The sequence below is a fragment of the Phragmites australis genome, chromosome 18, assembly GCF_958298935.1.
Source record: "Phragmites australis chromosome 18, lpPhrAust1.1, whole genome shotgun sequence".
Taxonomy (NCBI): domain Eukaryota; kingdom Viridiplantae; phylum Streptophyta; class Magnoliopsida; order Poales; family Poaceae; genus Phragmites; species Phragmites australis.
This window is the reverse complement of record NC_084938.1, coordinates 2050586-2063854: the sequence shown is the minus strand read 5'-3', so window position 1 is coordinate 2063854 and position 13269 is coordinate 2050586. Positions and strand designations below refer to the sequence as shown.

The window sequence follows — 13269 nt, the reverse complement described above, 5'->3', positions numbered from 1 at the left end:
ATTTCATTTCTCCTCAGATTGTATCTCTAGAACTTGTATTTGGAGCTTGAATTTGCAATACTTGTATCAGGGGTTTACGTGGCCTGCAAGCATTGTTTGAGTCAAGTCTTGAGGCATATCCATCACTTTTACTGCTACTGCTATAGCCTTTTAGGAGTAACTTTGAACATGGACGGGTAGGTGAAACCATCGAGTTGAATTGACCGGGCATGCATGCAGCTAACGACGTGGAATTCAAATTCGGATCCGGAGGCAGCTGACCGCTAGCTTGGCTGACATGACGGCGGCTGGTCGTGGTGCACCGGCATCTGTGCCTCGTGGCGGCGTTCAATTTTTGCGTGCGGGAAAATGCCTCTTTCCATTTCACAGTATTTTTCTACCTTTTGAGACACAGAATTAAATATTGTTTCAAACAAGTTAATTATCCGCTGAGAAGAACAAGATCATGGTTATTTTGACATCTCCACTCTTCATCCTTCATTAAATTACCAAAGGAGGAAGAGGTAGAGGAAGAGAGGGAGGAACAAGACCAGGTGCAATACTGTGTTGCCAAAATGACAAAACCTGAGCAACAGTTGATCACAGCATGAGGAGGGGAACGTGGGCTGGGGAATGCTTTTATCATCAAGGAGATGCGGTTGTCCAAAGAAAATTGACAAGAGGAGATAGCCCACTTGAGTACTGGGCAGCCAGGAACTAAGACCTTGCTCATCTTGGCACTGAAGAGCATTGCTGATGTTGGTCTTGTTGTTTTGCCTAATGCCGGGAAGAGCACATTGTTGAGCGCTCTCTCTAGGGCTTGCCCGGAGATAGCCGACTATGCGTTCACCACATTGAGGCCCAATATTAGTAGCCTAACCTATGAGAACCACTTCTAAGTGGAAATGGGCGATTTACCCGGTCAGACCAAAGGAGCTCATAAGAACTGTGGCCTGGGCCATGCTTTCTTGAGGCACATAGAGCGCACTAAAGTTTGGCTTATCAGCTTGACCTGGCAGCAACACTCAATGGCGGGAAGGGCATCCCGCCATCGGAGCAACTGCAAGATCTGACCAGGGAGCTGGAGCATTACCAAGAAGGCTTTACAAGGCGACCATCATTGATTGTCGCGAGCAAGATAGAAGAAGAAGGGGTCAATGAAATGCTCAAGGAACTAAAGAGGAGAGTACAGGGTGTTTCAATATTTCCAATATGTGCCATCTTGCAGGAGGGGTACCCGATCTGAGAGTCGGTGTAAGAAAACTTATGGATGATGACTTGTATCCGCATGGCATTGATTTGAATAAAATTATTTGTCAATTGATGTTGTATTTTTTTTGTCCCTTTTGATACTGATGAGGTGGAGAACTATGTTACGAATTTCACCCCTCATCACCAAAGGTTTAGATGCAATGGAGATTTGTGTTGTGCATTTTTCTCTGACTTTGTGCTTCTTTTTCTTTTTGTTTGTTATGACAATAGATATTTCACAATATTTCTGAAAATCAATGCATAATAAAATCAAACGGTTGCCAGTATCGTATCTTCTTTCAGAAGAGCAGAAATATACATACCACTACAAATGCTTTTTTAATACCTGAAACATCGACCTTGGTCAAAAAATGAAGGTAACTACTGCACTTGACACTTGCTCTTGGTAATATAAATTTTGTGACCATGTATCTTGCCCTGGTAAAGAAAGAACTAGTATGTATCATGTTGGTTCTCTTTCATGCTAAAGGTGAGAAATCCTACGGAATATTTATGGTGAAACTGTACTACTTACTAAAGACAATCCTGTTCAGATGACATGAATTGCCCTGCTGGTGGTTTCTGCCACGGCTTTACTGCCAAGCTCTGGCGAGCAATGCTAGGTCGTCTGTTGCCCCGGCAGCCAAGGCACTGGATTCTGACTCGTTTCGCGCTGGCCCAGAACACGGCAAGGCACGACATGTAGCCGACGACGGCGAGGGAGTACTGTGTGGCGGTGGCCACGCGATCAGACTCGCTTGCGCTGGAGTTTCAACTGGCAACACCAGGCGTTACTGCCTCACAAGCGGAACCAGACGACCGTGTGAACACCTGTAGATGCGCCAGTCCAAGCAGGCAAGCATCAGCTCAGTTCCAACTGTTTCAAGCTAGAACGAAGGTCAGGCATGTACAGATGCAGAGTCACGGCACAGGTGATAAACGCTGACAAGAATGTGCAACAGCAATCTACACCAGGAACACTCCGAAACAACAGCAACTAACTATCGTCACAGAATCATTCATCAGCAACTAACTATAGGCACACCAGCGGAGACGCCGGTATCGACAGGGATGCACAGCGCTCAGAATTACAGGTCTACCGATGGTAAGAAATACGGCGCAGCACCAGCCATATCAGGCAACACAAATGCTAAGAGTTCCAATAACAATAAGGCGAATCAAATGCAAGACAAGAACAGCTAGTAACGCAGGTTCCTGCACTGCTGATAACGAATGAATTGTACTGTGCAGATTAGCTTCGTCGACAAACGGACTTATCAGGGAGAAGTCTGATGCACCATACCTTCTCACCTGACGTGCTCTTATCCTGAGCTACGAGTCATTATCCAGTACAGGAGCAGCACATGCCACCAGCTGATAAGCGCTATGACAATTCAAAGAAAAATGACAATGTAGCATAACAACACGCCCCGGCAAGCAGGACAGGAGACGTTATTAGCTAAGGTTTCAACCTCTTCGTGTCCTGTTTCGCACTGACAGTAAGACTCGTTTGGTCCGTATTCGGTTTGGCAACTGCTGCTTCATGTGGAGCTCATGGATGCGAGTAACCGACCACTCCAACATGACAAGAATATCGGAACGGGAAGGGCATTCACACCTGGAACACCACAATATAGCTGTGTAGATTAAATGTAGAATCGACGGCCTGTAGATCCGCTGTGAGCCCCAAGGCCAGGTAGAGGGGCCCATGATTGTCTCCATCTACTGTGCACCCCAGGAACCTGATGGAGGGCCCCACGAATGTTGCTGTGGCGGTGGTCTGGATCTAGCATACTCCACAAAAATAACCCATCCATCAAGGAACTGCAAAGAAATGGAGCTTTGTCAGGGAAAAAAGATACTTGCACGTCATGATGCATTGCAGCAGACTACACAAGAAAACAAAATATTAGGGCTCCTGCCCACCAAAAGCTTGCATAGAGATGAAGAGAAATGCTAGTAAGACAAGTTAATATGCAAGAGCTTAGTATGCCAATGATTACTCAAAACTAACAAGCTAGATACAGAGGCAAAGTTGCATATCATTTGGGCAACAAGGTACCATCAGAATAATAACCCACACAGTAACCGAAGAAGGCAGTATCAGTATGATAAGTCTGAGATCTGTTTTTTTAATTTATACAATTAAGAAATCTGCACACCATCGTTGTAACTTATTCACTTATCGTTGTGTACTCATAATGACGTGTGCCAAAGCAGTAGCAAATACCAAACATCAGTCACCATGAATGGAAAAATCTAGTCAGTCACTTAGTCCACAAATATTACTTCACTTTTTAAAAGCAATCCCAGTACAGTTTCATCTATGTGCCGGCCAGGTACTGTGCTGAGTAAGAAACAATAGTTGCTATACTTGCTAAGTACTGTATAGGAATGCTTAATGTCATATGCTCGTGTGGAATCAAAATGGCACTGAAGTCAGTCTCAGAGAAGATAAAATTCCATTAAATTATGGTTAGAAATAGTCTACAGTCCACACATGACTAAAATTTTTACAAGAATCATGTCCATCTTGTATGGTGCAAAGGGCTGTTCTGGCCAATCCTAGATCTGATCCCCCATGCCCTGAAATAGCAGGATCAAGGGCCAAACCTAATACTCTGGTGATGAGAACGAGGCCAAACCAATGGGCCTTGTGGACTCGAACATTTTTGAGAGCTTGTGGAGTGAGGCTGCACCGTTAAAGAATGGAATACTCTACCTTCCACTCTACTCCATCAAAGATTCAGAGTTTCTTTCTTTTGTAGTTGTTGTTTCTAAATGAAGTTCCGGTTCCTACAGGCATTTGGCTTCACATTGTTCAACAGATCTAGCTGTCTCAGTCTTTTCAATAAGATACACTAGTAGATAACTATAGTGCACTCACAACTGCTAAATGGCAATTATATACAGCCAAATCAAATGAATTTTGTATACTTCATAATGCAGGAGCAAAACCCCACGGTTACATGTATTACCAAAAAAACCCACTTTTTTCCCCACAAAACAAGGATGCACTTTATCTGCTGAAGAATGCACAAGTTGCACGAATGAAATCCAGAGCTGAGAAGTCAAAAAAGTGAAGGGATCAAGGGAAGGAGTGAAATACGCAAGAGACGCATTTTAAAGGACACGAAGGCATCTGACATCCAAAACCAAACAAGGAACTAGAGATCAATGATAGATTGAAACTTCCCACCAGACAATCGAAACTTCGGATAGAATGGCTCAAATAACCTTTCACCGAAACACATCATGCTACTACCATCCCAACTCCCAGAAGACAAGGGACTCATCATATCTGGGAGATAGGGAGGCAGCCCTAAGACCGGCCTTTCAATCTCCTCACTGCCATATCAAAACATAAAAATAAAGCAGACACAAAAAAAACGAAAGAGGGAGATGCCAACCAATCGCTGCCAGCCAGGGTATTCAACTCAATAGGGGACATCTTCTCACTGTCATGGTTAATGAGCTCCTTGCTGGATGCAGCAGGCAGCAGAGGATATGCTGCTGGGAAATAAGCAAAGGCGTGACAGCATGACGCAACAAAGCAAAGCCTAGGACCAATGAAGGTGTTGGCCTGGTGTGGCAGAGTGGCCAGCAGCAAAGGGCATGTGACCAGGACTCCAGGAGCAGTGGCAAGAGGACTGTTAAAGGAGGATGCCACGGATGGGTCAACCTAAAGAGAGGTTATGGGTGGGATCAACTCATACGACCACATGGGCCAGCTAGGTTCAGGTCTTAGTTCACCCTACTGTTTTGTAGGCTCCAGAGCCTAAATTTATCTCTGGTTGCTGTGGCGGTGGTCTGGATCTAGCATACTCCGCAAAAAATAACCCATCCATCAAGGAACTGCAAAGAAATGGAGCTTTGTCAGGAAAAAAAATAATACTTGCACGCCATGATGCATTGCATCAGACTACACAAGAAAACAAAAGACTAGGGCTACTGCCCACCAAAAGCTTGCATAGAAATGAAGAGAAATGCTAGTAAGACAAGGTAATATGCAAGAGCTTAGGTCTTGCACAGTGTTGGCTTGGAGTGATGCCCGAAGTGGAGAGAAAGGAGGTTCAGCCAAAACATAAAAATCCTGGAGTGACGCAACAATGTACACCGGTGCCAATTAATTATAATATTATTTCGCTCCTCATTTAGGTACAGATGCACAGGTGCACTGATGACAATTAATTATAATATTATTTCGTGTCTCGTTTAGATTCAGATGCACAGGTGTCCCGCTCCTGATTTAAATAGAATATTGCTTCCTACGAATTGCCTTCCAACTCGCTCGGTCCCATGGCCCTCATTTTCTATTTATCATGTGGGTCCTGCTGCCGGCCTCATGCTGTGGTGTTTCAAGCTCGAAGCCAACTTTCGGTTGTGGCCCTAAAATAGTAGGGTCAAGGGCCAAACCTAATAATCTGGTGATGAGAACGAGGCCAAACCAACGTGCCTTGTGGGCTCAAACATTTTCAAGAGCTTGTGGACTGAGGCTGCACCATTAAAAGAATGGAAAACTCTACCTTCCACTCTACTCCATCAAAGATTCAGAGTTTCTTTCTTTTGCGGTTGTTGTTTCTAAATAAAGTTCCAGTTCCTACAGGCATTTGGTTTCACATTGTTCAACAGTCCTGGCTGTTACAGTCTTTTCAATAAGATACACTAGAAGTTAACTATATTGCACTCACCACAACTGCTAAATGGCAATTATATAAAACCAAATCAAGTGAATTTGGATACTTCATAATGCAGGAGCAAAACCCCATGGTTACATGTATTACAAAAAAAAAAAACTACTGTTTTTCTCACAAAACAAGGATGCACTTCATCTGCGGAAGAATGCACAAGTTGCATTAATGAAATCAAGAACTGAAAGTCAAAAGGTGAAGGCATCAAGGGAAGGAGTGAAATACGCAAGAGATGCATTTTAAAGGACGCGAAGGCATCTGACATCCAAAACCAAACAAGGAACTAGAGATCAATGGTAGATTGAAACTTCCCACCAGACAAAATTACTGTTCCCAAGAGCAAGTGGCAAGTGCAGTAGTTACCTTTATTTTCAGGTACCGAAAAAACATTTGTAGTTGTATATACATTTCTGCTCTTCTGAAAGAAGAAAGGATACTGGCAACCTTCTGATATTATTATAGACTGATTTTCAGAAACATGGTGAAAAATGTGCAACACAAATCTCCATTGCATCTAAACCTGTGGTGACGAGGGGTGAAATTTGTAAAACAATTCTCCACCGCATCAGTATCAAAAGGGACAAAAAAATGGAGCATCAGTCGACAATAATTTTGCTCAAATCAATGCCCTGTGGATCCAAGTCATCATCCATAAGTTTTCTTAGACCAACTCTCAGATCAGGTACCCCCTCTTGCAAGATGGCACATACTGGAAATATTGGAACACCTTGCACTCTCCTCTTGAGTTCCTCAAACATTCCGTCAGCCCCTTCTTCGTCTATCTTGTTAGCGACAATCAATGATGGCCGCCTTGTCAAGCCTTCTTGGTAATGCTCCAGCTCCATGACTAGATCCTGCAGTTGCTCCCATGGCAAGACGCCCTTCCTGCCATTTAGTGTGGCTGCCAGGTCAAGCACATAAGCGAGAACTTTGGTGCGCTCTATGTGCCTCAAGAAAGCATGGCCGAGGCCACGGTTCTCATGGGCTCCTTTGATCAGACCGGGTATATCGGCCACTTTCACTGAGAAGTGGTCCTCATAGGTTAGGCTACCAATATTGGGCCTCAGTGTGGTGAACGCATAGTCGGCTATCTCCGGACGAGCCCTGGAGAGAGCGCTCAGCAATGTGCTCTTCCCGGCATTAGGCAAACCAACAAGACCAACATCAGCAATGCTCTTCAGTTCCAAGATGAGCAAGGTCTCAGTTCCTGGCTGCCCAGTACTCAAGCGGGCTATCTCCTCTTGTCTATTTTCTTTGGACAGCCGCATCTCCTTGATGATAAAAGCGTTCCCCAGCCCACCTTCCCCTCCTCGTGCTATGATCAGCCGTTGCCCAGGTTTTGTCATTTCGGCAACAGAATATTGCACCTGGTCTTGTTCCTCCCTCTCTTCCTCTACCTCTTCCTCCTCATTGTCCATGTCGAACTCGTCTTCATCCTCCCAAAATTCTTTATCGTCGCCCTCAAACTGATCCTTTTCATCCATCTCCACCTGACGTGGATAGTTATTTGCATCATGATCAATGTTGGAGAGCTCAGGCTTGGAGCATGTATTTAAGTATGTTCGCTTCTCCAACTTACTGCCACTTCCATTTCCATCAGTATAATCCTTGGGAGCAACATGCTGATGGAATAAGCCACCATCCAAATCTTTCATCTGATTCGAACTGGCTGCAAAGTGTTCTGCAGCATAAGAGATTTCCCAAGGATCAAGAGCTCTGGTTGGTTTATTCAAACTGACTGATGAGTGTTCCGTAGCATCAGGGATATCCCAAGGATCAAGAGCTCTGGTTAGTTTAGTTACTGCAACAGAAGGTTGCTCCCCTTGGACTAGATGAATCACCGTGCCTATTGGTACTTGTGCGATCTGTCAGACATAAGAACAGAAGGTACTATACCACCATCAGTTTTCTTTCAAAAACTAAACTTAAAAAGATTGAGAAAGACATATTAATACATAAACTCATGGCAACCTTGTCAAAACCTCTTGTTCCTATCTGATTCTTAGAAACTCCATTGCCTCCTCGGCCTGCTTTCTGAAAACCAAAAGTACACAGACTTGAAGTCAGTTTTCAGTTAATTCTCCAGATTTCAAATGCTTCATATCATATTAAGCTGCACAGTAATGTCTAGTTTAACACTTTCAGTTCATAAACAAAAATCAGTGTTGGAACTTTCTAATTCAAATATATTCACAAGCTAAATTTCCAATTAGGGCACAATATTTGTACGAAAGAGGATCTTACATCGAACACAAAGATCTGTGCAGCAAACATATCTAACTCAGGCCAAAACAGACAACTACTATAATGTTTTGTAAACATACCGTGTGATGCTGCAAGCCACTGAAATCCCAGATAGACCTTGAGCACTCAAGAATGACATCACCACCTTTTCCTCCATTACCACCTACATTTTTGGGAACCACCAATCAGGATCGATTGCTCCATATGATTCTGATAAAAATATATATCCTGACACCATAGTGTTAAAAGGAGACTACGTAGCACGGACTAATTTCGACCAACATAAACAAAGCAAATGTAGAAACATTTACAAATAGTCAAATAGTGTAAGTGGCTTAGCGTAACATCTAGTTCTCTGCGCATTATCTGTAGGTGAACCAAAGAGATTACTTGATCCAACAAAATCAGAACAATGGCTGACAAATGACTGGATGGTCCAAATGAACATAATCAAATCATCCTTGTATCAGGATTGGAGTATCTCAACATTCAGAGCTTTATCAATGGAGGTGTTATTATCAGGAAACCAACACGTTGGTATCCAAAGTTAGAACTAGCATCAGATATCATTCTCACAGTACCATCATCATATATGATACGAAAGGCAGTACGGGCAGCACAAGAGGGGTAGATAAATGGAAGCGCTGTCTCACCATCAGGCCTGCCATGGCGGTCGGACCTGGAGCGCCTAAGGCTGACGCAGCCATTGCCGCCGTCTCCTCCCTTGGCGCGCAGCCGGAACCTGTCCACCATGCCCCGCGCCTGCACCCGCAGTACAATGCACACCTCCCCTCAGTAAGGAGATAGATGGTAAATATATGGAAGAATCAGAAATAGGAAGTAATGGGAGCCAGAGACCTGCAAAGGCGCCACCTTTCCCTTCCTCCCTTCCGGCGCAGACCCGGATCCATAGTGGCGGCCTAGCTCACCACCCACCCACGCTGTAGGAGAGTGTGTCGCCATCTTCACCTTAGAGAAACCAGTGACTCGCTCTGTCACAACTTGGGCTGCAATTGGAATAGAGCTGAGAAGTCTGAAACTCATAGCATGAAAATAATATTCAGCGAAGGAGAAAATAATATGCCATGTATAACTTTCCCAAACTTTGCAAAAGTGTCTCTAAGTCCCTCTGTTGAGGTGCGCTTGCTTAATCCTATATACGTCATTGATGTTAATTAAGATCAGAATCAAAAGGAAACATCAAACATACCAGAAAGGGGCAAAGACATGGGTTTCACTGGTTTGCGATTATAAAGTTCCGTATGTCCATGTAGGACCAAGCAAGAACCAAGACGGCTGACAGTTCAACCCCGGGTGTAGACCACTAAAAAAAATTGGGCTCACTGAGAAAATGAGCAGGGGTTTCAATTTCCTATTGGGCTCCCCCATTATCAGCATGATCTGCTTCCCTAGTTGCTTGCAGTCAAGGTCTTGACCAGTGCGTCAAGATTCTGCTGATTAGTTAATCATCACCTTCACCACCGATGATGGGATATGAAATGAAAACCAAACCAATCACCAGCAGCGTAAGAAACCAAAAGGTGGAATAAAGGAAACCTACAAGGTAACTCTCCAGCACCCCAGATGCAAACTTTACACTGTGCTTTCATTCATCATCAGAGTACACCATAAAAATTTCGCCAACTTCCTAGATGCAAGCTTATAGTTAATCCATCTCTAAAGGTCAACACCGTGCCAAACCTAATTGACACGCAAAATCAAGACCGTGCTACCGCCTCCCAGCATCCAAGATTCAATCTTTGAGCTAAACCTCTAGATGAAAGCGCCACCACCGGGATTACCGGGGAAAAGGGCCGAGAAATGGGAGGAGGAACCTCACCGGAGACGAAGAGGTTCGGGGAGGGGTCGGCCTTGGGGGGCGGGGTGGTGGGCTGCTTCGGCGGCGCGAAGGCCGAGACGGAGAACATGCGCCGGAACCCGGGCCTCGCCGCAGCCGCCGCCATCGCCGCCGCCGCAGGATTTTTGGTGCCGAGAGACTGGAGGGGGAACTAGGGGTTTAAGAACTTTCTAGGGCTTGGGATAAAATGACCATTTTGCCCCTCTATGGCTGGGTTTATGTATGAACTAACCAAAATACCCTTGTTTCTTTTATCCCCTTTTTAAGGTGGGAATTTGAGATCTTTACGAGAGACATTCTCATGAAAAATCCAAAGCGCTCAACTTCTCTATTGCTTCGTGGAACTGTTAGGCTATATTTAACAGAGCTTTATGAATAAATTGAGGTCTTTGGTTTAGGTATTCTGTTTTTATTTTGAATTGAAAATATGTATTTAAATCACTTTAGTTTATTCTACAAACTCTAAATTTTATATGGATTTTGAAGCTAGAGCTCTGCCAAATAGTATCTTATTGCCGGAGCACACTGTGAATGATTACTGATTAAAATAGGATTATTCTTTTTTGTCGCCACTAATTCAAAAAAGTTCTCGCTTTCCTTATTTTCGTTTTGCTTTTAGCATCAGGTCTCTCTAACCAAAATGCCCTTGTTTCTTTTTATTCCCTTTTTAAGGTGGGAAATATTGTGGTCGTCCAATTAGTAATTGGATGGTACGATCTTCACGAGAGACGTTCTCATGAAAAATCCAAAGTGCTCAACTTCTCTATTGGTTCATGGAACTGATAGGTATATTTGACATAGCTCTATGGATAAATCGAGGACTTTTGGTTTAGGCATTATATTCCTATTTTGAATTGAAAATATGTATTAAAATAACTTTAATTTATCTTACAAATTTCAAATTTTATATGGATCTCAAAACTAGACCTCTACTAAACAGAATCTTACTTGTCGTAGCACACTGTGAATGATTATTGATTAAAATAGGATTATTCTTTTTTATCACCACTAATTCAAAAAAAGTTCTCGCTTTCCTTATTTTTCATTTTGCTTTTAGCATTGGGGTCTCACTGAACTGCGGTCCCACTATGCCATGGTAAAAAGTGAGATGAATCTTCAGCAAATACAAAAGTTCGCAAATGAAATGCGCAATTTTGCTCGATATCGTAACCATTTTGAACGGGTGCGTGAATTACAATAGAATGGTTGACCTCTTTAGTTCTTTTACGATTAGGCCATCCAATTACAAACCAAGACGTTGGAAAATTCAGATGAGCAATTGATGATTTATCACCATATTGCCATGCCTCTCAAATCTGAGCTATTCAAATAATAAAACACAATGTCGAGGGTGAAAGAGTGCCTTGAGATTCGCATCTTACAATCAAACAGTACACATCATATTGCAATCCAGTGTGCAAGAAACACATCAGATTCACATAAGGACTTTTAAATCTTACTTCCTTCAATGGCCCAATATGCAAATTTGAGCAGAACAATGTATGGTTCCATGGCTAAAAGAAGCCAACTTCAGCTCAAACAAGCCCAAAGGGAAAAGTTACACATTTCATTCAGTCAGCAATACAACTTGACAAGTAGACATCACAGAAAATATCGCAGGGACAATCCACTAGGTGTTGGGAGGATTACATTTTAGATAATTAGGGCTTTCAGTATCTGTCACACTGAGATGTCATAGTCTGCTCAAAATATCAATACTGATCCACATGATCCTATTGTGGAGAATTGGTTTTCCTGAATTTTTAATTTGGAAAACTGATTTGGGCTTGAGATATGTCTATGGGCTTTTAATTTGGAAAGCAATCGAGAGACCCCTGGGTTTCCTAGATTCTGCAAGATTCAGGGGAGAAAGAAGGTTGCTTCACCGAGTTTTTGAGGTGCGATCTTGAGCAGCGGCATCCGAGGCTCGGCTCTGCATCATGGTGTGCTACGTTGTGCAGAAGAAGGGACATTGTATCTCTGTGCTACGGTGGCAATTGGATTTCTCGGACAGCGGCGACACCGTCGTGCCTTGCTCTACCTTCTGAACAACTCAGAGTGTTTGTTCCTATGTGAGTAATCTGGACAAATTTCTTAGTTTGTTTGATACCTGGATGTTTGTGCTGTACTCAAGCTGATGAAATTGAGTCACTGAAGTAGAATTGAACCATTGAAGTTGCTGATTGGGCCTTGAATTAGTAGTCTGATCAATACCTTTTTCCCGTCATTCTAGAAAGTATTAACGGCTAATTACTATTCAGAAATTGCTAATCATATCTTGCTGTCCAGAACTTGTTGTAGAGGTTTGGCATATTATTTTAGAAATTTTCTTGTAGTCTTGTGTAATTCTACAAGTTCTTGGGTCTAGTCTGTTTGGTCTGCTCGACACTGAATTTTCTGAACTTTGGTTGGTCGAGCAGTACACATATGCAGTTCTGAATTTTTGGTTAGCATTTTACTGGGAGCAATAGACTTTAACTCTTGATACTTATAGTGCATGATTAAGAAGGTCAGAGTTCAAGGCCTTATTAGCTTAGACAATTGTGCAGTTTAACCTGTGTGATCACTCTGTACTTTGGTATTGAGGATATAAGAAAACTAGCAGCACAATTTTGTGTGTCTAGAAGGCTAATTTTTTAGGCACTTGTTGGCTAATACCTGTTAATTATGCTACCTGCTTCAGTTTTGTTTCTCCTCTTTGCTGGTTCAATTCTGTGCAACTTTGACTTTGAAGCTATGTTCTGTAATAAGCTTCGCATCTTTAAATATATGTCATTTAACTCATTATTGTATGAGAATGTGTAAATAGTATGGTGGTAAGACCTCAAGATGTGAGGCTACTAACAAAGGCTCGAATCCTGGTTCTCGCAAAAAAGTCCTATCACTGTGTGTTCCCCCGTGATCGTGGCACGATCGCTCAGCCATAGTGTGCATGTTGTAACCGACTTTCAGAGTCTTTTCTCGACCTTAATACAATGCTTTCAGGATGTCTCTTCCTTTAGGTCGAGTTTTTTTATAACTCATTATTGTATTAAGTGGAATATGTTTGAGATTTTTGCTCATGTTGATATCGCATTATTTACAACAGATCCAAATCTAGCTGCACAGGTCGCTTGCACAGCACTGCGCGATATTTTGGTCTGAGGATGGATTTGCCTGTTCGCTGTACATGGCGCCAAAGTGATAGAATTAAGCGTGCTCTTTTGTTTCAGTAGTCTGGGGATACTGGATAAATGCTTGCAAAAC

At 42.9% G+C, this 13269-nt stretch overlaps 1 protein-coding gene and 1 pseudogene across 3 annotated transcripts; one reads left to right on the top strand and one right to left on the bottom strand.

Moving 5' to 3' along the window:
- Window positions 1-277: 277 nt before the first annotated feature.
- Window positions 278-2545, top strand: LOC133899426 (probable GTP-binding protein OBGM, mitochondrial; annotated as a pseudogene).
- Window positions 2365-10198, bottom strand: LOC133898859 (probable GTP-binding protein OBGM, mitochondrial). 3 transcript variants are annotated; one of them, XM_062339650.1, is made up of 9 exons: window positions 10006-10198; window positions 9024-9172; window positions 8819-8927; window positions 8246-8328; window positions 7893-7955; window positions 6285-7786; window positions 4641-5085; window positions 2534-3054; window positions 2365-2486 (listed from the first exon to the last, which is right to left on the bottom strand). In XM_062339650.1, the coding sequence occupies exons 1-6, from the start codon at window positions 10127-10129 to the stop codon at window positions 6518-6520; spliced, it is 1797 nt and encodes a 598-aa protein (XP_062195634.1). In that variant the 5' UTR covers window positions 10130-10198; the 3' UTR covers window positions 2365-2486; window positions 2534-3054; window positions 4641-5085; window positions 6285-6517. The 3 variants fall into 3 exon arrangements, with proteins under 3 accessions (XP_062195634.1, XP_062195632.1, XP_062195633.1); XM_062339648.1 differs by having other exon boundaries at window positions 2365-3054; XM_062339649.1 differs by lacking the exon at window positions 4641-5085 and having other exon boundaries at window positions 2365-3054.
- Window positions 10199-13269: the final 3071 nt, after the last annotated feature.

Excerpts from the sequence above, each read along its gene's own strand:
- LOC133898859 (XM_062339648.1), bottom strand. The coding sequence starts at position 10,129 with ATGGCGGCGGCTGCGGCGAGGCCCGGGTTCCGGCGCATGTTCTCCGTC. Across the intron at positions 8,928-9,023 it reads GAAAGGTGGCGCCTTTGCAG|GCGCGGGGCATGGTGGACAG; the intron begins GTCTCTGGCTCC and ends CTGCGGGTGCAG. Across the intron at positions 7,787-7,892 it reads GAACAAGAGGTTTTGACAAG|ATCGCACAAGTACCAATAGG; the intron begins GTTGCCATGAGT and ends TATGTCTGACAG.